This window comes from Podarcis cretensis, assembly GCF_951804945.1.
Source record: "Podarcis cretensis genome assembly, chromosome: 8".
Lineage (NCBI taxonomy): Eukaryota > Metazoa > Chordata > Lepidosauria > Squamata > Lacertidae > Podarcis > Podarcis cretensis.
In genome coordinates this window covers 84,237,560-84,263,418 of record NC_137177.1, presented here as the reverse complement: position 1 = coordinate 84,263,418, position 25,859 = coordinate 84,237,560, and the positions used below count along the sequence as shown (strand labels likewise).

General features: G+C 51.4%; 1 protein-coding gene across 1 annotated transcript in view; it reads right to left on the bottom strand.

The window, feature by feature from the left end:
* Nucleotides 1-1,115: 1,115 nt before the first annotated feature.
* The window catches only part of ATP13A2 (ATPase cation transporting 13A2), a 45,060-nt gene continuing 20,316 nt past the window's right edge, over nucleotides 1,116-25,859 (bottom strand). Inside the window, exons 9-29 of the mRNA XM_079987395.1 lie at nucleotides 25,146-25,280; nucleotides 24,562-24,628; nucleotides 23,198-23,329; nucleotides 22,923-23,090; nucleotides 21,042-21,152; nucleotides 19,181-19,227; nucleotides 17,335-17,523; nucleotides 17,037-17,243; nucleotides 16,337-16,450; nucleotides 15,607-15,763; nucleotides 14,257-14,377; nucleotides 14,035-14,159; nucleotides 13,398-13,555; nucleotides 12,819-12,932; nucleotides 10,454-10,533; nucleotides 9,922-10,074; nucleotides 8,424-8,520; nucleotides 7,534-7,757; nucleotides 7,166-7,317; nucleotides 4,313-4,485; nucleotides 1,116-2,548 (exon numbers count right to left, since the gene is read on the bottom strand). Coding sequence (XP_079843521.1) covers nucleotides 2,369-2,548; nucleotides 4,313-4,485; nucleotides 7,166-7,317; nucleotides 7,534-7,757; nucleotides 8,424-8,520; nucleotides 9,922-10,074; nucleotides 10,454-10,533; nucleotides 12,819-12,932; nucleotides 13,398-13,555; nucleotides 14,035-14,159; nucleotides 14,257-14,377; nucleotides 15,607-15,763; nucleotides 16,337-16,450; nucleotides 17,037-17,243; nucleotides 17,335-17,523; nucleotides 19,181-19,227; nucleotides 21,042-21,152; nucleotides 22,923-23,090; nucleotides 23,198-23,329; nucleotides 24,562-24,628; nucleotides 25,146-25,280 — 2,904 coding nt within the window. The 3' untranslated portion in view covers nucleotides 1,116-2,368. The remainder of the gene's footprint in view (nucleotides 2,549-4,312; nucleotides 4,486-7,165; nucleotides 7,318-7,533; nucleotides 7,758-8,423; nucleotides 8,521-9,921; nucleotides 10,075-10,453; nucleotides 10,534-12,818; nucleotides 12,933-13,397; nucleotides 13,556-14,034; nucleotides 14,160-14,256; nucleotides 14,378-15,606; nucleotides 15,764-16,336; nucleotides 16,451-17,036; nucleotides 17,244-17,334; nucleotides 17,524-19,180; nucleotides 19,228-21,041; nucleotides 21,153-22,922; nucleotides 23,091-23,197; nucleotides 23,330-24,561; nucleotides 24,629-25,145; nucleotides 25,281-25,859) is intronic.

Here is a 25,859-nt window from a genome sequence, read left to right as displayed (position 1 = left end):
GGGTGGGGTGGGGGGCTATCCTTGCCTCAGCTCACCGCTGCTCACCGTTCTGCCCAGACACTGAGGTCCAGCTCCAAGGGCCTTCTGGTGGTTCCCTTGCTACGAGAAGCCAAGTTACAGAGAAAAAGGCAGAGGGCCTTGTCGGTAGTGGCACTCGCCCTGTGGAAGGCCCTCCCACCAGATGCCAAAGAGAAAAATAACTACCAAACTTTTAGAAGACATCTGAAAGCAGCCCTGTTTAGGGAAGCTTTTAATATTTAATAGGTTATTGTATTTTAGTGTTCTGTTGGAAGCCGCCCAGAGTGGCTGGGGAAACCCAGCCAGATGGGCGGGGTATAAATATTTATTGTTTATTATTATTATTATTATTATTATTATTATTATTATTATTATTTATTATTATTATTATTATTATTATTATTATTATTATTATTATTATTCCCTTTCTGGTACATGCCTGTCCTTGATTTGCAGCTGCCTGAGACGCCACCCCAGAACCTGAGCCAACCCCCCCCCAATGCCTCTGTCCCTCGGCCACTTCTACAAAGCAAGCAATTCTGCCATGCACCCTTCTTTCCAGGGCTCCGTTTTGAATACTGTGCTGTTACAACTTCACCCTGCCCTGACATCACCCCCTCCTCCTATCCTCTTGTTCCTCGGAGGGAGCAGAAATCATAAAACACTGATTTTCAAAATGGAAGACCCTCCAGGAAGGCACAAGAGAGCCAGGATGAGAGCCCAAGGGCAGGTGGGTGTGGTGGCAGCTTCTAATCAGCCTCCAGCTGCCGCCCCTCTCAGGTGCTTCGCTGAAGCAAACTCTTTCACCTTGCTTTGTACCAACCCCACGTGATTCCCAGGAAAGCAGAGACCCGGCTGAGCCCAACAGAGCAACTCTTTCCTTCCTCAGTTCTTTGACTCTGGAGCTGGGTTTTCTTTTCGCAGTTTTATAGCCAAATTTAGCTTTCTTCCCCACTGTTCCGCTGCTTTCAAGCATTGTGGGTGCAAGCTGCACATTATGCTTTTCCCAAGGGTGACTTTAAGTTATTAGCTTCCCTCCGAAAGACTGTGAACTAATCACAAAGCAGGATATGTATCTGTTAAAAGGAAGAACAGAATTGCCCAGAAAATATCATCTGTTTATTGTGAGACTCGTTCATAGCCATACAGAACTGGGTTCTCTCACTCTCAGCACATCCATCCTTTCACGTAACCTTTTACATTTTTCTTGCGGAGTGGGTGATCTTGGGATAAGGGTGGGGGAGATAGCCCTATTGGAAACCACACACATACACATACACACACACACACAGCCCTGATGAGCTTTCTCATTTTGAGGCTGGTGCAAATTGCTACAATTTCCAGTAATTCTGGCATGGAGGAGGGACACACGACAGCGTCCAAATCACAGGGGGCTCCATTCTCCTTGCAACTCTCTCCACAGGAAATACAGTCACTTGGGCAAGTACATTGCTCTCTTTTCAACAGAGGAAATGGGACCAGCACATCTGGGCCAATCAAAGAGGGAAAGAGCTGCCTGATTCCTAACACCCCACCCACCCCCTCCACAGGAAGACACTCCAGGGCACTAGTGGGGGGTCTCAGTGCTTCAAGAGGGACCAGTGGTGTAGCGTTGGGTTTCTGGCACCCGGGACGGTCTGTGTTTGTGCACCGGATGGGCAGGGGGCACATGCGTGCCAGGCGAAGGGGCAACCCACGCTGCTGGAGTGACCCCACCTCTACTGGGGCAAAGCAGAGCCACGCTGAACTGTCTGCCCACCTGGCTGACGCAGGAGGGCTGGGCTAGGGTTGCCTGGTTCGCGCCCCCACAAAAATTGTACCAGTCAAGGCTTCCTCTTTGGAATTCTTCCAGAGCTGCAAGGAACCTCAGCCGGAATCCAGTTGCCAACCAGGCTCAAAAACAAAGCCCAGAATGGCTGGCAGGAAATACGTCGGTCCCTTCATGGCAATGTGGCATAGCCTGCCCCCATCTCGCGCCAGGAGACGGACCAAGCCAAATCTAGCCCGTCTGCAAGCTTTCAACTCGGGTGAGGTACAACTCTTCCCACTCCCAGACAGATCTCAGATTTTAGAGCTGACAGCTGGCGGGGGGCTTCTCTTGCTATGGAGGGGGACCTGATCGCCTCCTGCCTCCACCTTGGCAAGTGGGGCAGCAGGTAACACAAGGGCTTTAAATGGAGGAGGAAGAGTGTCGTTTCCGGGGTCTTTTGCCAAGCGGGCAGCAGCGGAATGAAGGACAGTGTAGCGACCAGTGGAAATAAATAAAATGGTCCCGTACCAAGGGAAGGCGCAGAAGAGGCGCCTCCGTCTTTCATGTCCACACAGGCATCATGTGTGTCTGCGCCCAGCGTCACCTCATGACAGGGGTGATTTGGGTGGCAGCAGCGGTGGCAAAGATGGGTTCGTGGAGCGGAGGCCACAAGGGCTGCTGCTGGCTCAGCTCCTTCTCCAGCCTTTTGAAGAGCTTCTTCGACGACTTTTTCCCACACAGGTTCCGGAGGCCGTTGAGAAGCCCGTAGTCCAGGCAGGTCTGGAGAGGGCGGGAGAGAGAGAGAGACCCTGAGAGGCTGGCCGCCCTGCCAAGCCCACTGCACCCAACAGCAGCTCCCACGACAGAGGCTTCTCTGGCGAGGCTGGAAGGCAGCAGCTCCCTCTCTGTGGTCTGCTCCCAACCTGGCACACAGGGGTAGACTGCCCCTTAACATGCAGGTTTCACTCAAGGGCCATGGTTATTAGCTGCAGGTGGGCCCTTCCTCTCATATACCCACAACCTCAGATTTGCCTAACCCTTTTTAGAATGCCAATTTTCATCAGGAGCCATTGCTTGTCATCTGAAGGACCAGGTGCGCAGCCTGGGAGTCATTCTGGACTCACAGCTGTCCATGGAGGTGCAGGTCAATTCTGTGTCTAGGGCGGCTGTTTACCAGCTCCATCTGGTACACACTGAGACTCTCCCTGCCCGCAGACTGTCTCGCCAGAGTGGTGCATGCTCTGGGTATCTCTCGCTTGGACTACTGCAATGCGCTCTACGTGGGGCTACCTTTGAAGGGGACCCAGAAACTACAACTAATCCAGAATGCGGCAGCTAGACTGGTGACTGGGAGCGGCTGCCGAGATCATGTAACACCGGTCTTAAAAGACCTACACTGGCACCCTGTACATTTCCAAGCACAATTCAAAGTGTTGGTGTTGACCTTTAAAGCCCTAAACGGCCTCAGTCCAGTATACCTGATGGAGTGTCTCCACCTCCATCGTTCTGCCCAGACATGGAGATCCAGCACTGAGGGCCTTCTGGCGGTTCCCTCGCTGCGAGAAGCCAAGTTACAGGGAACCAGGCAGAGGGCCTTCTTGGTAGTGGCACCCGTCCCATGGAACGCCCTCCCACCAGATGTCAAAGAGAAAAATAACTACCAAACTTTTAGAAGACATCTGAAGGCAGCCCTGTTTAGGGAAGCTTTTAATGTTTAATAGGTTACTGTATTTTAGTGTTTTGTTGGAAGCCGCCCAGAGTGTCTGGGGAAACCCAGCCAGATGGGCGGGGTATAAATTATTATTATCATTATCATTATCATTATCATTATCATCATCTGAGGCGCTTCTCTCCCATCCCAGAGAGGTTCGGAGGGTGGCAACAAGAGAACGGGCCTTTTCTGTGGTGGCTCCCTGAATGTGGAATGCTCTCCCCGCCAGGCGCCATCACTACACGTCTTCAGGTGCCAGGCAAAAACATTACTCTTCACCCAGGCCTATGGCTATTAAATAATCTATGGCCTGTGAAATAATTATGGTGATTATTTTACTATTAGGCTGTCTGTCATTATGGGTTTTTTTTTAATATTTCTATCACTGTAATGTGATAGTAATGTGTTTTTAAAATGTTAACCCTGATAAAGTTACAGGGAACCAGGCAGAGGGCCTTCTCGGTAGTGGCACCTGCCCTGTGGAACGCCCTCCCATCAGATGTCAAGGAAATAAACAACTATTTGACGTTTAGAAGACATCTGAAGGCAGCCCTGTTTAGGGAAGCTTTTAATGTTCTAATGTATTTTTAATGTTTGTTTGAAGCCACTCAGAGTGGCTGGGGAAACCCAGCCAGATGGGCGGGGTATAAATAATAATTTGTAGTTGTTGTTTTTACTCAAGTGTTTAGGGAAGGGGAGCAGGAGGAGGAAAAGGAAGAGGAGCAAGCTCCCTTCTCCCTGTCCCTCCCCCCTCCATCCTTTTCTCAGACACCATGTCCCCGGCCTCCCTTTTGGCCATGACTTGTAACTCTCTCCCCCTGCCCACCCAATACCTCCAGCATGAAGGCTGTGAAGAAGTGGAGAGCAGCCATCCCCAGCAGAGCGAGCTTGAAGTTCAGGTCGTCGATGGCCTTCAGTTTCAAGAGGTATCTCATGAAGCCCAGCGGGTAAAGGGTTAACCAGATCATGAGGCCGAAAAGGATGATTAAGGCTATCAAGAACACCACTGCGGGGCGGAGGGGAACAAAGAGAAAGTATTGAGAAGCAAGGAAAAGGATGAGCACTTACAACATGCTGGGAGGCAGGCAGGCAGGCAGGCAGACACATACGCCGCAAGTCTAATTGGATGGCTCAGTTGGTAAGAGCGCGAGACTCTTACGTCTCAGGCTCAGGGTTCAAGTCCCATGTTGGGCAAAATATTCCTGGATTACAGAGGGTTGGACTAGATGTCTCTCGTGGTCCCTCCAGACTCTACAATTCTGTGATTCTTAAGGCAGAGCTTTCCAAACTGACCTGCTTTTCAGACATTTTGCAAGACAGTAATTCCCTTTTGCTAGCCAACTGGAGGTTAAGCTACCGCCTTCCCAACCCTGGGGAGCATTCGTGAGACACACCTACACACTAATGTGTCACGACGCACAGTTTGGAAAGCTTTGTTCTAAGGCTTACGACGTAAAAAGGGGCACTTTCAAGAGCATGGGCCCTTGTGGGTCTCACCCTTCCACAAGCCACAGACAGCCCCATAGGCGTATTCCAACCCCTCCAGCTCAGACTATCAGGACCAAGAAGATGCCCCGCTTCACCCACGGCCTCTGGCAGGGAAGGGGCTCGTGTTTGGTGCTCTCTTCTGCTTGGAATGGTTTTTACCTATGTGTGGTTTTTTTAAAACTGCTTACTCTGGTTTTATAAAGGGTAAAGGGACCCCTGACCATTAGGTCCAGTCATGGCCAACTCTGGGGTTGCGGTGCTCATCTCGCTTTACTGGCTGAGGGAGCCGGCGTACAGCTTCCGGGTCATGTGGCCAGCATGACTAAGCCGCTTCTGGCGAACCAGAGCAGCGCACGGAAACGCCGTTTACCTTCCCTCTGGAGCAGTACCTATTTATCTACTTGCACTTTGACGTGCTGTCAAGCTGCTAGGTTGGCAGGAGCTGGGACTGAGCAACAGGAGCTCACCCCATTGCGGGGATTCATATTACCTTGTTCTAACTGCAACCTTAGAGTGAAGGCTAGGTAACAGATTTTGTGAAGGAAGGCCTCTCCTCCTCCCAGAGGGGAGGGGTTGTGAGCGGGAGCAGCCTCCCGCTGGGGCAGGGATGCGTTTTCGGCTCCCTGCTCCTGATTGCTTCTGCGCCGCGGCCAAGCCTCCCAGCCGACCAATAGGGCCAGCTGGTGGGCGGGGCTAGCTGCATTTAAACGGCCGCGGCAGCGCTCTGCTCCCAGCCTGTCCCTGTTTTCTTCGGATCTCCTGCCCTCCCTCCCTCTTAGGTCAGCTTCTTTTGCATATTGACCTTGCTATGGACTTCGGTTGGTTGCCTTGGTTGCCCAAGGGGCCTGGTAGGACTTTTTTATCCATTTGGCAAATTGGCACCAGCCTCTTGGTTTTTTCGCCTACCTCGTAGCAATTCATCACAACTTTCCGATATTGGCATTGAGGCATTGGAATATGTGTGCTGTGTTGGAGGATTGGGTATGCGCCATCATCTACCCCTCCTCTTTTGGGTATTCCGTTAAAGGAATCCGGCAGTCGTGGATCCTGTCCGATGCCCTGCTGGTGGCTAGGGCCATGGCACGACCCCCGGTGACGTCATGGGGGAGCTTCCAGTTGTATTTGCATCAACAAGCTCCTCCCATTCATTGTTAACCCTAATACAGTGGTGCCTCGCAAGACCAAAAGAATCCGTTCCGCGAGTCTCTTCGTCTTGCGGTTTTTTCGTCTTGCGAAGCAAGCCCATTAGCGGCTTAGCGGATTAGCGCTATTAGCGGCTTAGGGGCTTAGTGGATCAGCTGATAAGTGGCTTAGCGGCTTAGCGGATCAGCTGTTAAGTGGCTTAGCGGCTTAGCGGATCAGCTGTTAAGCAGCTTAGCGGATCAGCTGATAAGCGGCTTAGCGGATCAACTGTTAAGCGGCTTAGCGGATCAGCTGATAAGCGGCTTAGCGGATCAACTGTTAAGCGGCTTAGCGGCTTAGGGGATCAGCTGATAAGCGGCTTAGCGGATCAGCTGCTAAGCGACTTAGCGGATCAGCTGTTAAGCGGCTTAGCGGATCAGCTGATAAGCGATTTAGCGGATCAGCTGATAAGCGGCTTAGCGGCTTAGAAAAAGGGGGGGAAAGGGAAAAAAACCCGCAGGAACTCGCAAGACATTTTCGTCTTGCGAAGCAAGCCCATAGGAAGTTTGTTTTGCGAAGCACCTCCAAAACGGAAAACCCTTTCGTCTAGCGGGTTTTCCGTCTTGCGAAGCATTCGTCTTGCGGGGCACCACTGTATGACTCCTGGCTGTGCGGGGAGGAGTCTGGTATTGCTGTTTCATCCAATGCCTAAGCCAATACTACTCACATGCTGTAACCAATAAAAGTTGTGGCCGAATTTTGCCCATTAACCTAAAATAATGTGTCTTTGTGTCTTATTATACTCCTATGCGGGTGGCGGGTCCTCGACTCACAAATAATAAAAATAAATAAAAGTACCAGCATCAGAATGGGCACGAGCTGGGCAGCTTCTGCAAATGGAAGCGAAAATCCATGGGAAGCTCACAAGAGTCAATGGCTGCTTGGGGAAGAGGGAGAAGCCCAAACAGGAAGAGAAAGAAGAGTGGGGGACGGACTGAGATTCACTTCTCCCTAAGGTTTGGCAGTGAAGATGGAGGACGGTGTCAAGGAATCCCCTGGGGAGGGGCCAGACTTACCGTTCGTGTAGAGGGGCTTGCGGAAGGGTTGCCCTTTGGACATGGCTACTGCCAGGATGAGGTACTGGAACCCGGAAATACAGAAGATGACGGTGTTTTCGTAATTCGGGAGGTTCTGAGGGGCTGCCACCGTACTGTTCAAGGGGACGTACCTGGGGCAGAGGTAGGAGACACAACAAGACTCAACCACCCATCCCTGGGCCTTGATGGCCGGAGAAAAGGGGTCCTCTTTGACCAGCAGGTTGGAACTGGCAGGGCAGCCAAATCAAACTGGAAAATGCCAGCCTGAGAGCTTGCCACGGCCGACACCTCCTCCTCCTCCTCAACTTCCCATCATGCTGGTTTCACCCCCTGCGCCCATTGCTTACCACAGCTGAGAGACAGTGATGTAGTAGCTGGTGACCTGGATGGCGATGAAGAGGCTGGTCTGGAGGGCGAGGCTGCTCAGGACAATGATGTTGATGAGGGCTCCTTGCGGGCGCTTGGGGCCCAGATCCTTCGCCGGCGCCGTCCTGCCCATCAGAGCAGCCACCGTGGTGGTGATGATCAGGTCAAAGAACAAAAACTGCAGATCGCTCAGATTGGTGTTGATCTGGGTTGGGGTGGTAAGACGATCCATGTGCCCACTTTCAAGAAACAGAGCCTCCACGGTTCAGGAGCAGTCTACCTTTAATTCTGCCATGTACACCCCCCTCCCATTTGAGATTACAGCGGCACAGTATGAGCCTCTCCTGGGACAGGAAAATGGGCTGGATGGGTCAGAGCTTTTGCGTTGCAATTGCTATGCACATCCTAACCTGTGGGACTCATTGCCACGGGATGCTGCAGTGGCCCAATGGCATGCACAGGTTTATGCTAAAGATTAGAAGCAGTTGGAGAGGAGGACGGGCCTCCCCACCACAAAAGGGAGAAGAGCTTGAAGAAATAATCAACTGTGATCATATGAGCGAGTATTTAGTATTCCGAATCCAGAGGGATCTATCAAATACAGGATCCCATCCGTCTTGAAGTCCACCGTGCTGTCTTTGGCATATGGGCCTATAACTGTGCAAACATCTCTCACTGGTGGCTGCAAAATACAACCAGAAAGTGCTCAGGAGCCCCATCAAACTTGCAAATGCACAATAGTGGAACTTCAGTAGAACCACCAGCATCCATGTCTTGACCCTCAAGGTGCTGACAGCAGCAATGAGCATGGAAACACGAGAGCAGGAAGGAAACTCAAGGCAAAGGCTTTTCTTTTTCTCGCAATCCTTACCGTGTAGAGCAGGAGCACAGAGACAAACTGCACCAGGCTGTAGAGTGCCATATATTTGAAGACCGCAAAGGAGGTGACCAGAGAACATCTCCCTTCCCTAAAGGGCCAAGATTCCCAGGAAAAATTAACATCAGGCAATGTGTCAGGGTGGGGAAGACCCAGTGAAACTTAAGAAACGTTGCTCATCAACAATCTACACTGGGATCATTCCAAAGTAAGCACAACTAGGCATCGGAAACAGTTTGTTTGTTTTTCCCTAAAAGAAAAGAGCATTCTAACGTGCCCTGTTGTGGCTTCAGCTTCTTCCCCTGCCTGCATTTCCTTAAAGGTAGAGGGACCCCTGACCATTAGGTCCAGTCGTGGACAACTCTGAGGTTGCGGCGCTCATCTCGCTTTATTGGCCGAGGGAGCCAGCGTACAGCTTCCGGGTCATGTGGCCAGCATGACTAAGCCGCTTCTGGCGAACCAGAGCAGCGCATGGAAACGCCGTTTACCTTCCCACCAAAGTGGTACCTATTTATCTACTTGCACTTTGATGTGCTTTCAAACTGCTAGGTTGGCAGGAGCAGGGACCGAGCAACGGGAGCTTACCCCGTCGCGGGGATTCGAACCACCGACCTTCTGATTGGCAAGTCCTAGGTTCTGTGGTTTAAACCACAGCGCCACCTTACTTAGATATAAAGGGTGCCCCCCAATACTGCATGCACATCAATTCTAATGAGATCCCACACAAACCAGGGCCCCAAAACTTGGGACACCCACCCTGAGCTTTCTTTTGTGTTTTAAGGAGGTAGTGATGCACATGGGCAGGAAGACTCGGAAGGGTTTGCTTCTGTAAGGGACAAACTTTTCCCTTTCTGCCAACTGCTGTTCTTCCAAGGTATTTTCATCAAAATTTACCATAGTGGCTAGCATGTGTGAAGTCCATGCCACTAAGTTCACAACTTTTTTTTTTTTAAAGGGAAATAAATGATTATCCAAAAGCACCTCTCTTGCTCTTTTAGGTAAAAGGTAAAGGTAAAGGACCCCTGACAGTTAAGTCCAGGCGCGGACGACTCGGGTTGCGGCGCTCATCTCGCTTTACTAGCAGAGGGAACAGATGTTTGTCCACAGACAGTTTTTCCAAGTCATGTGGCCAACATGACTAAGCCGCTTCTCGCAAAACCAGAGCAGCGCACAGAAACGCCATTTACCCTCCCGCCAGAGTGGTACCTATTTATCTACTTGCACTTTGGCGTGCTTTCGAACTGCCAGGTTGGCAGGAGCTGGGACTGAGCAACGGGAGCTCACCCCGCCGCGGGGATTCGAACCGCTGACCTTCCGATCAGTGGTTTAGACCACAGCGCCACCCGCGTTCCCTGTTTTTTTAGAGGAGCCCCCTGAAAGATTTCTAGTTACAATTAAAGAGGAAGAGCTCCATTTTTGAGATGATGGTGGGAAAGAGGACCATCTACTGCAAGCTCAGCCTCCCAGAAAGGTCGATTCTCCCCAGACCTACCGGATGGCGATGGGGACACACTCGATGTTGGCTATCTTGGAAGTGAATGGCGAGGCCACGGAGGCTTCCGCTTCGGAGAGCGAGATGCCCACATCGGCTGCCTTCAGAGCTCCACAGTCGTTGGCACCGTCTCCACACATCCCCACGCAGTAGCTGTGAACCAACACATGGGAGGGGTGAGTTGGAGCCTCATTTCCCCGCTTCCACCAGGGGCCAACATGCTGGAAGGCCCTGATGTCAATTCTGCCCAACACCCCCTACGCCCCACCAAACCCACCACCTTCTCTCCAACTTTATCAAAGAGGAAAGCCATGGACCAATGGCAGCCCCGCAGCCACAATTCAAGGTTCTTTCCCCTGTCCGTAAGGATTTTCATTGCTCTTGCCCACAGAAGTGAGAAAGCCATCTCTTCCTGTGGTTCTGGAACAAATCCCTCACCCATCACACACCTTTGCAACTCCCCACACAATATCCTGGCAGTGGGGTGGGGGTGGGTGGTGGAGCGTCCCCCCTAAAAACGCCACAGACTTACTTCAGGTCTCGCAAGTTCTGGACCAGGAGAGTTTTCTGGTCGGGCGACATCCGGGCAAAAATGGTGGCCCGGACCAATATCTGCAGAAGGCAGAGAGAGAAGAAGAGGAGTTTGGATTTGGTATCCCGCTTTAAGGAAATCAGCCCTGAGTGCTCACTGGAAGAACAGATCCTGAAGCTGAGGCTCCAATACTTTGGCCACCTCATGAGAAGAGAAGACTCCCTGGAAAAGACCCTGATGCTGGGAAAGATGGAGGGCACAAGGAGAAGGGGACGACAGAGGACGGGATGGTTGGACAGTGTTCTCAAAGCGACCAGCATGAGTTTGACCAAACTGCGGGAGGCAGTGGAAGACAGGAGTGCCTGGCGTGCTCCGGTCCAGGGGGTCACGAAGAGTCGGACACAACTAAACGACTAAACAACATCCCGCTTTATCACTACCCGAAGGAGTCTCAAAGCGGCTAACATTTTCCTTTCCCTTCCTCCCCCACAACAAACACTCTGTGAGGTGAGTGGGGCTGAGAGACTTCAGAGAAGTGTGACTAGCCCAAGGTCACCCAGCAGCTGCAGGTGGAAGAGCAGAGACGCGAACCCGGTTCACCCGATTATGAGTCCATCACTCTTAACCACTACACCACACTGGCTCTCTAGAATCTGTTTCAGAGCTGCCACTGCCTCGAGAATCACAATACGTCCAAGGCAGCTCACAGAAGGAGGGGGGATCACTTAGTGGGATGGCAGGGCCTCCTCCGAGGAACGGCAGCCACAGCCGAGGCCTGCGGCTCTTGGGCTTTGGGTGCAAAAGTTCCTTAGCAACACCTGCAGGTGAGGCTGGGAAATTCCCCTCCCTACTGGGGAGATGCTGAACCAGGGTTGGGGAACTTGAAACCCTCCACAAGATGCTGACTACAGTTTCCATCATCCTTGGCCACTGGATGGGCTGGCAGAGGCTGATGGGACCCAGAGGCTGGATAGACTTGGAATAGGGCACCTTCCTTGTTTCCTGGGCTAGGGGGCGCTTGTGGCGCAAAGCATTGGCCATCTTTAATTGACACAAGTGGATTTCTGGCCAATTTTGTTCAACACCCCTCTCCTCCTCCCCAGCCAGGGGAAAGTTCTGGGGCATCTGACTTTGGGGAGCAATGTTACTCCTTGCAGCAGCATTGCACATGATGCCACATAAGAGTCTGGTGAATGTAGCACCATTTAACATCCCTGCAAACATTCATCAGCTCTAAGAGGTGCACAAGAAGCCAACCAATCACCTTACTGACGAATGATCATCAATAATAGCAAGCAATCGTGCCAGCTTTGAAGAGACGCCCCCATGAGGTGCAGAGCAGGGACAGGACTTTTGAACCGGCTCCCGCGGCCGTGGCTCTGGGTGGGTGCATTGGGGCAGAGGAGGGGTCTTCGCCTCCTCCTGCTACCAGACCCTTTTCCACTGGCGATTGTCCCTTGGGGCTTCTGCAGGGCAACCCTCTCCTCCCTCCCTCAAAAGACAGCATTGGGCTCTAGAAAAAAGCAAGCCAGCAGCTTCCATTCTGATGCCGTCAGTCAGATCTTTGAGGACTTACACAGGAACAAAGAAAGCTGCCTTATACCACATCAGACCACTGGGTCCATCTGGCTCAATACTGCCTACACTGACTGGTAGTGGCTCCCTCCAGGGTTTTAGGCAGGGGTCCCTCCCAGCCAGTGGTGTGTGGGCATTGGACTAGGGGGACTAAGCTAGCCCCCTTAATGTTCCCAATAAATGAGAGTATTAAAGTATTAAAGCCTGGTGCCTCCTTCCCGAAGCCTGGGAAGCTTCAGCCCGGCTTAGGGAGGGAGCAGCAAGGCTTTGACAGGGTCCAAAAGCCCTCCTTCCACCTCCCCAAAGCCTGCCCAACTTTGGGAAGGAGGCAGCAGAGCTCCAGCATCCTGTCAGATTCAGCAACTCCTTCCAAAACCCTGGGAAGCTTCTGCCTGGCTTAGTGAGGGAGGCCTGATGCTAGCATGCAGGATATCACACACACACACACACACACACACACACACACACACACACACACAACCAGTTGCCCTCGCAAGCTGTTCCCCTACAAAAATTTCACTGCACCCCACTGCTCCCAGCCCTACATGCTAGTTGGAGATTGAATCTGAGACCTGAGCAGGTGCTCTAACCACTGAGCTATGCAGTCTTTCCCCTACAGACTTGCATCTGTTCAGTGCATCTGGTGTCTGTGAGCAGAGAAAGCCCTTTGCCAGAGGATGGGGTGAGGTCTGGGGTGAGGATGTGGTGAGGTCTGGGGGGATGGACAGCTGGGCAGCAGCGGCAGGCGTCTCTGCTTCTCATCCTGCTGAGCTCCTGCATCCAGCCTTACCTTCGGCAGGAGGTCCGGAAAGTGATCGCAAAGCACCGCGAAGGATTGCCCGTTGACGGCCAAGTGGTACGGGTGCTGCTGCTCCAGGAAGTAGCTCTCCCGTTGGTACGAACCCTGCAAAAGCCCAGCAGTTGATATTCAGGCCTCTTCCCAATGCCCCTACCTTCCCAAGCCTCGCCCCAGTGCCTGGGCTGGTCTCAAGGCCAGGCAGGAATGTGACGGAAAGGTTGCAGCTGGCACAGAGAGGGAGGAGGTGGGCACTGCTACCCCACTGACTGCAAGATGCACAGCAGGCCAGCAACCAGGAAGGGAGCAAAGTGGAGCGAGGTCTCTCTAAGGAAAACTGGCATCAGGTGCCCCATTAGTGGTCAAGCTCAGCTCTTTTCATGGACAGGGGCAGAGCTGGTCCAGGGTGACCACATTGGGCAAGATGCCCCAGGAGCCTTTAAGGTGGCATTCCCCGCCTCTCCCCCTCCCAAATCCTAGAAGCAGCCTGGGCGTGCCACCTCCCTGGAAGCCACAAGGGCACTTGCTGTGCCAGGCTGCCCACAGAGGAAGTTTGGGTAGGGAAGGACTTGCATTGGGCTGCTCCAGGTGATGCTCGGAAGGGACAAATCTGAGGGCAGCCGGCTCATCCCGGCCACGAGGAGGGGCGGCGTGGACAAAGAGAACCCGCTCCTTGGCATTCACCATCTGGCAGCTCCTGGCCACATTCACAGCAGTCAGCATGTTGTCTCCTGGTGGTGGGGAAAAGAAGAGAGGGAGAGGAACAGAGGTGCTGGACTTCACCACACCTAAGGTAAAGGTAAAGGGACCCCTGACCATTAGGTCCAGTCATGACCAACTCTGGGGTTGTGGCGCTCATCTCGCTTTATTAGCCCAGGGAGCCGGCATACAGCTCATGTGGCCAGCATGACTAAGCCGCTTCTGGCGAACCAGAGCAGCGTACGGAAACGCCGTTTACCTTCCCGCCAGAGTGGTACCTATTTATCTACTTGCACTTGATGTGCTTTCAAACTGCTAGGTTGGCAGGAGCAGGGACCGAGCAACAGGAGCTCACCCCATCGCGGGGATTCGAACCGCCGACCTGCTGATCGGCAAGTCCTAGGCTCTGTGGTTTAACCCACAGTGCCACCCACGTCACCACACCTAGATGGCAACAAATGTGAAACACAGAGAGAAACGGGCATCCCCCGCCCTCCTCCCCATCTGATACCTGTGACCATCACAGTTCGGATGTCTGCATTGTGCAATAAGTGGATCACTGGAGCAGTCTCGGGCTTAAGAACGTTCTTCATCACCAGGAACCCCAGGAAGACCATCCCGCTCTCCACATCGTCCCTGCCGGCCCAAGGAGAAACCCCCGTTATCAGTGGGCCTCTGGGCAGAGCAGGGGAGCCCAGGCCAGAGAGGAAGCCGCTGCCAGGTCCCCAGGCACCTTGTCATGTCCTGGGCCTCTTCGAATGTCCCAATGGCAGCGAGGGGCTTGAAAGCCAGACCAAGGACCCGGAACCCGTCGCTGGTGAAATGGCGCAAAGTCTGGGTGAAATCCGCAGGGACTGCAATGCCAAGAGAGGGGGTTGGTTGGTTTAGGAAGAGAAGAGTTGGGATTTGATATCCCGCTTTATCACTACCCGAAGGAGTCTCAAAGCAGCTAACATTCTCCTTTCCCTTCCTCCCCCACAAGAAACACTCTGTGAGGTGAGTGGGGCTGAGAGACTTCAGAGAAGTGTGACTGGTCCAAGGTCACCCAGCAGCTGCAGGTGGAGGAGCAGAGATGCGAACCCGGTTCACCAGATTACGAGTCCACCGCTCTTAACCACTACACCACACTGGCTCTCGTGAAAGAATACAGAGGAAATACATTGCTACAAAAGGAAGACCTCTCCCAACAGCCCCACATGCCAAAGATGGCTGCTGAGGGTTCCTTTACCCACCCCTTGGAGGATCCCCTTCTCCTTCTGCAGGACCCTAGGCAATTTCAGTGTAAATTAAACACTTTGTTGTTTTCAATTAACCATCTTGCTTCTAATTCAGATCAACTTGCAGCAGCAAACAGGCACATCTGCCAATCCAAGGACTATTTTGTCAACAGCTCCCGGATCTGGAGTGGCGTGGCCCTGATCGCCTGGGGGCAGGGCTAGGCTATTATTTTTTACCCCTACAGGTCCGTTGTGAGTTCCAGTTCCGTGTGTGCGGTCAGCAGTCCAATCCGCTGTCCAGCATGGCCTGGCATCAGGACCTGACCAATCCAACTCCAAACTTCCAACTAACCCTGCAGGAGATACCAGTAAAGCACCACCCGAGGGAGACATAGTGCCACCAAGTGCAGACCAGGAAAGAACCACGTCTAGTCACTTGGGGTGACACCAAAGCCCTTGCTGCCGCCAGACAACATCAGCCCTCTCGAGTCTGAACAACCAGGGACATTAGACTCATTATTTGCTGCCATATCTTTGCCCAGCTTACTGCAAACTATACAATGTGTTTCCTCTTTTTTTCAACCTCCTGTCATCCTCCGTTATTCCTACACCTTCCTCCATCATCAAAGTGATGCCAAAAACCCCATCACTGCTCAGCTACTCAGGAGATGTTCCTGGGTTTTCCTGGGCCCAACACACCCCTCCCTGGACCCCCAATGGCTCCAGCAAAAATAGAAGTGGCACGACACCCAGGCAGAAGAGAAACCAAGTACTGTGTGCGGGTTAGTAGAGAGCAGGTAGGTAGTTACACCTGGTGGGAAGGAAGAGCCACGTTAGCCAGTACCAGAAAGGATGTGTAGACTGACCTGATTCCTTATCGCAGTGGCTTGCCACCATCTCTGGAGACCCCTTCATGTACGCCTGTGAAGGCCCCCCGCCGGTGGGCTTCACCAGAACACTCATTCGCTGTAGGGCTGAGGAAAACGGGAAGCGGCGGAGAATAGCCACGGGCGCCGGGTGCTCCTGAGTCGGACACAGAATGGCAGAATGGCCTCTTGGCAAGAGGGAGGGTAGAGAAGCCAGAGTCTTCCACCCTGCAAGCTCACTTTTTAGTGTTGCCATCCCAGCATGCATTGGGAAGGGAGGGCTGATGAGGGAAAGGGGCCCAGGTCCTGTTCTCCCATGGGACCAAACACCCTCAAGCACTGTTCCACAACACTCTACAACTAAAAGGTAAAGGGACCCCTGACCATTAGGTCCAGTCGTGGCCGGCTCTGGGGTTGCGGCGCTCATCTCGCTTTACTGGCCGAGGGAGCCGGTGTACAGCTTCCGGGTCATGTGGCCAGCATGACTAAGCCGCTTCTGGCGAACCAGAGCAGTGCACAGAAATGCCGTTTACCTTCCCGCCGGAGCGGTACCTATTTATCTACTTGCACTTTGACGTGCTTTCGAACTGCTAGGTTGGCAGGAGCAGGGACTGAGAAACAGCAGCTCACCCCGTCACAGGGATTTGAACCGCCGACCTTCTGATCGGCAAGTCCTAGGCTCTGTGGTTTAACCTACAACTACTTGCAGGCAAATGCCCCACAGCCTCACCTTGCCATGAAGCTGCTCTCCCACTGGTGGAGGCCTCATCACCGCCAGGGCTCTGGTCCCAAAAAGCTGGGTCGCTTGTGCCTCTGCTGCGTCCCCTTCAGTTTCCTCCTGGCTCTGGAAGGAAGGAAGGCATTAGAGGAAGCAGAGGCTCCCCCTCCATTGCCCCCAGCCTGGGGTGCCCACCTTGCATTGTCAGACCATCTAGACCCCTGTTATCACCACCGCCACTATAACAGGGCCGCTGCCCCCCAGGGAGATCACCCTCTAAATTTCAACAAAGGGAGGCAACCACAAAGGAAAGAGGTCTAACAGGAGGCAGGAGGAGACTAAGAAGGTCCGAACTCCTGACATCAGCTCTGGTTCCCCAAGGTCTGAATGGACAGAGAGGTCTTCCTCCACCTCTACAATCCAAGTTTCCTTTAAAACAGCAACCATGAAAGACGCCAGACTGGAAACGGGCCTAGAATCATCGTCATTCGCCACAATGGCTGCGTATCCCAGCGTTGGGGCTGGCCTCCCTTCTGTCTCCTCCAGCTGAGCTGCGGCCTCCCGTTCCTCTTTTCCTCACCCAGTGTGACAAGATCCAGCCCCTCCTTTGGCTCTTGCAAACATGGCTTGGTGTAGCCAGAAACTCAGTGCCGTTTCCTCAGCAGAGCAGAGCTCGGATTGGTTCTCCTCCCCGCCTCTGCCTCTCTCTCACCCATCCAGTGGATTCCAGCAGCTTGAGGTCCACAGGGTCTCCAATGAGCTGCTCCCCAAGCCAAGAGAGGGTGTGGCAAGTGGCCAAGCAGCAGAGCAGCGGACCGCTGTCCAAGCAGCGCAGCTCATGGACGAGGGGCAAGAAAGAACCGTTCTCCAGGGGAACCACGCCCCAAATGTCCAGGCCGTCCTCCGTGAGGGTCCCTGTCTAGGGGAGACACAGGCTAAGTCAGAGCATGGGCAAGGCAACAGGCAGGTGAGCTTAGCAGCCCCCTCACACCCTGCCCTAGGACCCTCACCTTATCAAAGCAGACCAGGCGCACCTTCCCACAGAGGTTGATCCGTGGGGGGCTGATGCAGAAGATCCCTTGCTGCTTCAGCCTGTTCTGGGCATAAATGGTGCCCACCGTCATCGCAGCCGGCAAAGCCGGGGGCACAATCACCGTCACGACATCCAGGGCACGCAGAATGATCTGCCGGAGTGTTTCCTGTTGGGGCGAAGGATGCAGGGAGTCACGGGGGAGCTGGGTCAGCCCCTTGGCCACCTAGCTCAGTACTTCCTACACTGGCTGGCAGCAGCGGCCCTCCAGGCAGAGGAAGCCCTACTTGGAGATGCTGCTGGGAATTGAACCGGCGGCCTTCTGCAGGCAACGCCTTCTGCAGCCACAGCCTATCCTCAAGAAGCCCCCATGGTTCACCAGCAGCCAAGTTCTCCACATCTGAAGGGTTCCCTGCAATATCTGAAATGCTACGTCAGCTCCATGGACATGGCATGACCCTGCTCCACGAAAGGGTCTGCCTGGTTCTGAGACATCCAAGGAGACTATTCTCCTCTTCCTGAAGTGTGTGTGTGTGTGTGTGTGTGTGTGTGTGTGTGTGTTTGGCCAGACAAGATGGAAGGACTCCTGGGAACACCTTGGAGGGAACCATCCCATGCCCAAGCATTCTTCCCATGGGGAGTCTCATTCTCAACCACCAACAATTCAGAGTGTTGGGCGCGATACTGGCAGCCCTATTAACACTCTAGGAATGGGGTTCCGCCTCTTCCTGTCTGACCCCTCCCAGGGTCTCCCCTTGTCATTGGAGGCGCTGCCAGAGCCTTTGTGACCCCCCCAAGTGATGTCACTTCCTCTTGCTTGGAGAGCTCTCCGTGGTGTACCGTTTCTTCATTTCCTTCCTGGTTCTCTCCCCAGGTTTGCAAAGTTTCATTACGCCAGGCTCCTTCACCTGGTGCCCTGGAATTTTTAAATTTCACTGCCTTGCTGCTGGCCTCGGTCCAGTATATCTGAAGGAGCGTCTCCACCCCCATCGTTCTGCCCAGACACTGAGGTCCAGCGTCGAGGGCCTTCTGCGAGAAGCCAAGTTGCAGGGAACCAGGCAGAGGGCCTTCTCGGTAGTGGCACCCACCCTGTGGAATGCCCTCCCACCAGATGTCAAAAAGAACAACTACCAGACTTTTAGAAGACATCTGAAGGCAGCCCTGTTTAGGGAAGCTTTTAAAGTCTGATGTATCACGGTATTTTAATATTTTGTTGGAAGCCGCCCAGAGCGGCTGGGGAGGCCCAGCCAGATGGTCGGGGTATAAAAAATAATAAATGAGCCAACGACTTGCTTGGTTGTGCTCGGCTGGTATTCCCCGTGGCTCCTCCTCCCCATGTTTGGGGAGGTTTTCCTGAGTTCCTGGGAGCTGCCTTAATCCCCTCGTTGGGCTAAGGTGCACAGCAAAACTGCAGCTAAGACAAGCAAAGCAAAACACCCAAAGGGTGCCTTTCCTGGCAGGCCAGCCGGAAAAGCTGGGTACAAAGTGCAAGGGGGTGTGGGGTCCAGTAGGCCTCCATGGGCGGTGGCTTGCTCTGGCGCAACCGTCAGGTGCACCTCTCCAGTGGCGTAGCGTGGGGGATTCAGGGGGGGCCGGCCGCACCGGGCGCAACATCTAGGGGTTAGGGTTAGGGGGCGCAAATCCACGGGTTAGGGGGCGCAAATCCATGGGTTAGGGGGCGCAAATTACTTGCCTTGCCCCAGGTGATGACAACCCACGCTACGCCACTGCACCTCTCTTAAGTTGTGAGAAGCACCTCTCAATTTGGGAGATGGGGGTGCAGGACGAAGAAGAACCCTCACCGCCCCCCGTGGAACTTCACTGACCTTGTTTCGATACAAGATGTAGATGCTGTAGCCAGTACCAATAGCCGCTGGAGGACAAAGGAGAGAGAAAGGAGATTTGACTGTCACAATCCCACAATGGGGAATAATCTCACAGTAACCCTGAATTCTAGCATTATGGGAGGGAGGAAAACTTTTTCCTATTCACATTTCTGCATGCTGGACATAATTTTATCATTTATTTATGTGTTTGCTTGTTTGTTTGATTGTTTGTTTATATAATTCTTATTAGATTTTCTGTTATACAATTTAAAGTACTCATTTTTACATCATTAAGATATCAATGACCTCCCTTCTTCTCTTTCCATGGTTCATTTTGCATATCATAAATCCCTGCATATTTTACAAAAACCATACCATTCAGTATTCCATTATTGCATCCATCAAAACTTATTTGCACTGTTGAATTTATCTTAATGCTGCCAGCGTTTTCAGCTATTTCCCATATATTCAATAAACGTTCTCCAGTCTTCTCTAAATGTATGTTCTTCTTGTTCTCTTATTCTATATGTTAAGTCTGAAAGCTGCACATATTCCGTCAACTCCAGTTGCCATTCTTCTTAGGTTCGGACCTCGCTCGTTTTCCATTTTGGGGCTAACAAAACACAGGCCGCAGTAGTGGCATACATAAATAACCTTTTCTGACACCTGGGAATTTCAGTCTGGATTATCCCCAACAGAAAGGACTCTGGGTTGTGTTTTTTTGTTTTTGTTTTTTGAGAAAGTACTTTTGAACATTCTTTTCAATTCATTATGTATCATTTCCCAATACTATGCTGTGCATAATTTTATAAATTTCTATCACAACACCTCTTACTCACCTTTCCCCTAAACTAAGAAGTCCCCAAACATCGCAACCTTTCCCCATAGGGGAGCCAGAACACCCCTTTGATTGCTTTAGTTGTCCTTTTGCGGAACCTTTCCCAACAGTACAGTATCAACTAGGGCCAGGGCCTTTTCAGTAGGTGGAATTCTCTGTCACAAGCGACTAGGGCCCTGTGGGACTTGACATCTTTCTGCAGGGCCTGCAAAACAGAGCTGTTCTGCCTGGCCTTTGTTTGGACTCAGTCTGACCCTTATGTTTCCCTCCCCTTATGGTTTTGCTCTATGGGCTACTATTAAAATGAGGCTGAATTTAAAATTGTATTTTTAACCTGTACAGTGGTGCCCCACAAGACGAACGCCTCACAAGACGGAAAACCCGCTAGACGAAAGGGTTTTCCGTTTTGGAGGCGCTTCGCAAAACGAATTTCCCTATGGGCTTGCTTCGCAAGACGAAAATGTCTTGCGAGTTCCTGAGGTTTTTTCCCCCCTTTCCCCCCCTTTTCCTAAGCTGCTAAGCCGCTTATCAGCTGATCCGCTGATAAGCCGCTTAACAGCTGATCGCTAAAAGCCGCTACACCGCTAATAGCGCTAATCCGCTAAGCTGTCAATGGGCTTTCTTCGCAAGACGAAAAAACCGCTATACGAAGAGCCCCACGGAACGGATTAATTTCGTCTTGCGAGGCACCACTGTATTTTAAATTGGTTCCCCCCCTTTATGTTTTTACTGTAATTTGACTGGTGTTAGCCGCCCTGAGCCCATCTCTGGCCAGGATATAAATAAATTAATAATAATAATAATAATAAATTATTTATTATTTATTATTATTATTATATCCTTTGTGAGGTGCGGTGACCATAACTGCACACAGGACTCGCAAGGCGACCACACCATAGATTTGTGGCATTATGACACTAGCAGTTTTGTTTTCAGTTTTTTCCCGCCTCATGATCCCTGGACGCATGAAGTTTGCCCTTTCCATGGCTGCCGAACCGCGGGCTGACATCTTCGCAAACTTACCCAGAACTGTGAGAAAACCAACAAACTTCCATGCGTCTTTATAAAACCGAAAGCTGAGTGGCTTGGGGTGAAGGATGGAACTGATGAGGTCTCCTTTGGCCGTGTAGAAGCCTGGCGAGAGAGGAGGCGAAGGGGGTGAGGCAGGCAGAACCCAAAAACGCGCCGAGGGAAAAGTTCAAAGTGCCGCAGCAGCAGCAGCAGCAGCAGCAGCAAACCTCGAGGGATCAATGCAGCAGCCACAGTCCCAGGTCTTTGGCAGGCAGCAGAGCCAACCCATGGGCAGGAGGCCCTCACTGCAGGCTCAGAATCGCTTTGCCCTGGGGGGCACCTTGTGAGTGTGCAGGGGGCAGGGACCATGAGGCTGCAGTTTCAGAAAATGCCATCTCAACCACAGGAGAGTAAGGGCACTCCAGGAACACTGAGCAGTTTGCTCTCCAGAAGACACTCAGCACCTTCAGCCAAGGGACTAAAACTGGGGGTGGGACGGGACGCACATCTCGCTTCATGAGGGTGGATAAAAATCAATAGTTTTTTTAAAAAAACAACAACAGGTTTTTATTTTATTTTTTAAAAATCGATTTTTTTTTATTTAAATCAGATTTTTTTTATTTAGATCGGATTTTTAAAATAAATTGCTTTATTTTTATTATGATGCTATAACTGATATTCTTTTCTTATTATCAACTCTTTTTTGTTCTTTTTATTTTCCTCATTCTTTGCTATAACCATTTGTAATGTATTTGTGAGAAGATATTTTAAATCAATAAAGATTATATATTAAAATAAATAAAAATAAAAATAAAATGCTTTTGGAGGAAAAATCTTTCTAAATATAGTTTTCTATTTAAGTTACAGTACAGTCCAAAGGCTATTCATCAGGAAATAAGCCTTTGTTTTAAGTTTTAAGTTTAAGTCTAAGGCTGTGGTTTTTTTAAAAAATGGTTTAACCACATCAGTTAACAAACATGGATACATATGCCATAGTGTTATTGTTTTAGTTAAATAAATTGTTTAAATTATTATTAAGGAAATGATTGTTTTTCTCCTTCCAATAAAATACAGCAGAAAAGTTGTCCAAATGTTAACTTATTAAACCTCACAATAATTTCATTATTTTCTGTCCATGTACTTCTAACAGTATACCCAAATTAGAAATTTTTGATAGGACTGTAAAAACTACTCTGAAAATTGTTTATTATTCCAAAAATGAAATCTTCCTCTGGTTGTAAATACAGTGGTACCTCTAGTTACGGACACGATCCGTTCCAGGGTGCTGTTTGCACTCCGAAAAGTCCACAACTAGAGTGGCGCTTCTGCGCAAGCGCGGAGAATGATAAGGTGCTTCTGTGCATGTGCAAAGCGCACAGAACACTTCTGCGCGTGCACCGAAACCCAGAAGTATACACTTCTGGGTTTGCTGCATTCGCAAGCCGAAAAGACGGAACAGGAACCTAACGCAACACGAGGTATGACCGTATTAAGATTATACCAGCGAGAATGAATCTTTCTGTAAAAAAATAAATAAATTAATCAAGTCTTACTGACTAGTGATTTAAATTGTGTTTGTTATGTACTGAAGTTCTCACCCTGGGCCAGCAGGGGGATACTGTAGATAGTTATGCAAATAAGGCATCGAAAGTGACGTTCAGTGATTGGATAGTTTTAGAAAATTGCTACAGTTACGTTGTACTGGAGCTCTATATAAGCAGGCTGACTGAACCCTTCAGTTCAGTTCAGTTCTGGCCTGTGAATAAACAAGAGCTGTTTGAGAATTGCTGTGTCGTCTGATATGTTCACCCACAACCTAACAGTGTTTTAAATCAATTTGATTTAATTTGATTTGATTTAAATCAAATGCACTCTGTGCTTCATTAAGCTGACCTGTGCGAGTGACCACTGCCAGAACCTCAGGGCCCACGTAGGGTCTTGCCTGGATGACCTGCGTTCCGCAGAACAGCGTGTGGCGCTTGTGTTCCTCAGGGGAATAGACGGTGCTGGTCGCTTGGGGGCCTTCGGGCAAAGAGGTCTTCATCACTGGGATGCTCTCGCCTGGAGGGAAAGAGGCCCACTGAGGATGAATGGCCAACAGCCAGCCAAGCCCAGTGGTAAGCCCTAAAGCAGCTCACCCCCCAGCCAGCACCCTGCTCTGTCCTCACCGGTCAACATGCTCTCGTTCACCAGGCACTCGCCCGTCAGCAAGGCGGCATCGCACGGGACCTGAAGTCCATCCACGGGCACGACAATGCAGTCGCCTGGCACCAGGTCCATGGAGCTCACTGTCACTATCTCTGTTCAACACCACCAGCCACCAAAAGAGAAAACGGGTCACACCTCTCCGGGAAGGAATAAGGCAAGTGTTCTCAGAAGTTTTTAAAAGGGAAAAAAAGCAGGCGGGGAGGCTGCAACTAGAGCTAAAGGGATACCGTATTTTTCGCTCTATAAGACGCACTTTTCCCCCTCCAAAAATTAAGGTGAAATGTGTGTGCGTCTTATGGAGTGAATACAGGCTCCATGGCTTCAGCAAAAGCAACGCAAAGCCTCCGGAGCGCAGTAGGAGCTCCTGGCTTCAGGGATAGCAGCCCGAAGCCTCCGGAGGCTTCGCGTTGCTTTTGCTGAAGCCTGGAGAGCAAGAGGGGTTGGTGCACACTGATCCCTCTTGCTCTCCAGGCTTTGCTTCGCTGGAGAAGCGCTGCACAGCTTTCCCTCTCTGCGCAGCGCCCCTTCTGCGAAGCGGGAGGAGAAATGGAAGGGGCTCCATTTGTCCTGCTACTTCGCTGAAGGGCACTGTGCAGAGAGGGAGAGAATTTTTTTTCTTGTTCTCCTCCTCTAAAACTGGGTGCGTCTTATGGTCAGGTGCGTCCTAGCGACAGAGCGAAAAATACGGTAATTTCTAGAAAGGTCAGGTGCACCCCTGCTTTTTCGCCATTGGCATTATTATTATTATTATTATTATTGATACCCCACCCATCTGGCTGGGTTTCCTCTGCCACTCTGGGTGGCTCCCAAAAGAAATAATAATAATAATAATAATAATAATAATAATAATAATAAGTGATAAAGCATCAAACATCAAAAACTCCCTTAAACAGGGCTGAGATCAGATGTCTTCTAAAAGTCAAGTAGTTGTTTATTTCCTTGACATCTGCTGGGAGGGCGTTCCACAGGGTGGGCGCCACTACCGAGAAGGCCCTCTGCCTGGTTCCCTGTAATCTCACTTCTCACAGGGAGGGAACCACCAGAAGTCATCCCAAGAGATGGAAAAACCCAAGAGCAAACATCAGATTAAAAGGTTGCTGAGGAATGAAACGATTCTGCGATGAGACAGAGAGGAACTCAACCAAATATGCGACAGAGGCAACCCAAGGAAAGCAGAACGAACGGCAAAACTCGTTACGGGGCGAGATGAGCAAAGGAAGTGGGTGGTCAAGGCTAAGGAGAGAGAGCAAAACATGGGAGAATTCCCTTCCCAAGAGGGAACAGCCTCAAGGACGGGGGAAGCTGTCAGCGGCTGCTCGCTTACCTCCAGAGGCTCTGCGGATTTGCAGGTTGACTGCCATCTTCACCATCTTCTGTAAGGTGATGCTTTGCTGCAGGGACCAAGCGTGACGGTAAAAGTGTCAGGAGGGGCAGAACTAGTACCAGCCGCCAGACCTCACTCTGGAGCTCAACGGGAGTCCCCTCCCCTGCTCTGCCCACGTGCCCAAGAAGTGCCCGGCCTATTTTAATGCCAAGGGAATTTGTAGCCAAGGAAGCTACAGCACTGGAACACCACACCTGAGAGGCACTGGTGGGTGAGGCTGCATTCAAAGGTGCCCGGCAGCCCCCACACTGCAGGGGGCCGTGCTTGAGGGTTGAGGCTGCCTGTAGGGTTGCCATACAACCAGAATTTCCCAGACAGTGTCTGGGCAGAAAACCGCAAGACGTCTGGGAAAATCTTGACGTACGGGAACGGTTTTCCTTAAAAACAGCTCAAAAAACATCAATTTTGCCAACAACTTTGTCCAAAAAGAAGCTCAACAATGCTTTGTGTCCGGATTTGAAATATGGCAACCCTACTCAAGGCCACCAGCCCCGCTGCCTTTGTGCAACCAAGGCTGAGCCCACCTTCCTCGTCTCGTAGAGAGAAATCCCGATGGAGACCGCAGAAATGAGGAAGATGCAGGTAGCATAATAATAGTACTCGTCGAAGCTCCACAAGACGATGCTGAAAATCTGGAAGATGTAAAACGGGTTCAAGACCTGGAGTGGGGAGGACAGCAGAAGGTGAGGGAAGAGTTAATAAAACGTTTATCAGAAGATGAAAGGCCACTTGCAGGAAGCTGGGGGGGGGGCGGTCTGTGAGCTGGTGGCTGTCAGCACAGGGGGGAAACCCTCCCCAGGTGGTCCCCAGCTAAAAGCATTTTGTGGACCACATTGGAGCTCAGCTTCCTCAAAACCTAAGCTTCTGCCCCACTGAAGTGTGTTCTGTGAGGGCAGGGGAGGCCGTTCTCTATCAAATGACCCCCACAGACCAGAAAAGTACATCCAAATGGGCACTGCCAGCTTGTCTTGTCTAGGGACCCATTTTCCCAGGGAAGGAAAAGCTCTTCCCCTCCCCATGCCCAGCAAACCAGGGTGAAACGGCCTCGGTCCAGTATACCTGAAGGAGCATCTCCACCTCCATCGTTCTGCCCGGACACTGAGGTCCAGCGCTAAGGGCCTTCTGGCAGTTCCCTCACTGCGAGAAGCCAAGTTACAGGGAACCAGGCAGAGGGCCTTCTCGGTAGTGGCGCCTGCCCTGTGGAACATCCTCCCACCAGATGTCAAAGAGAAGAACAA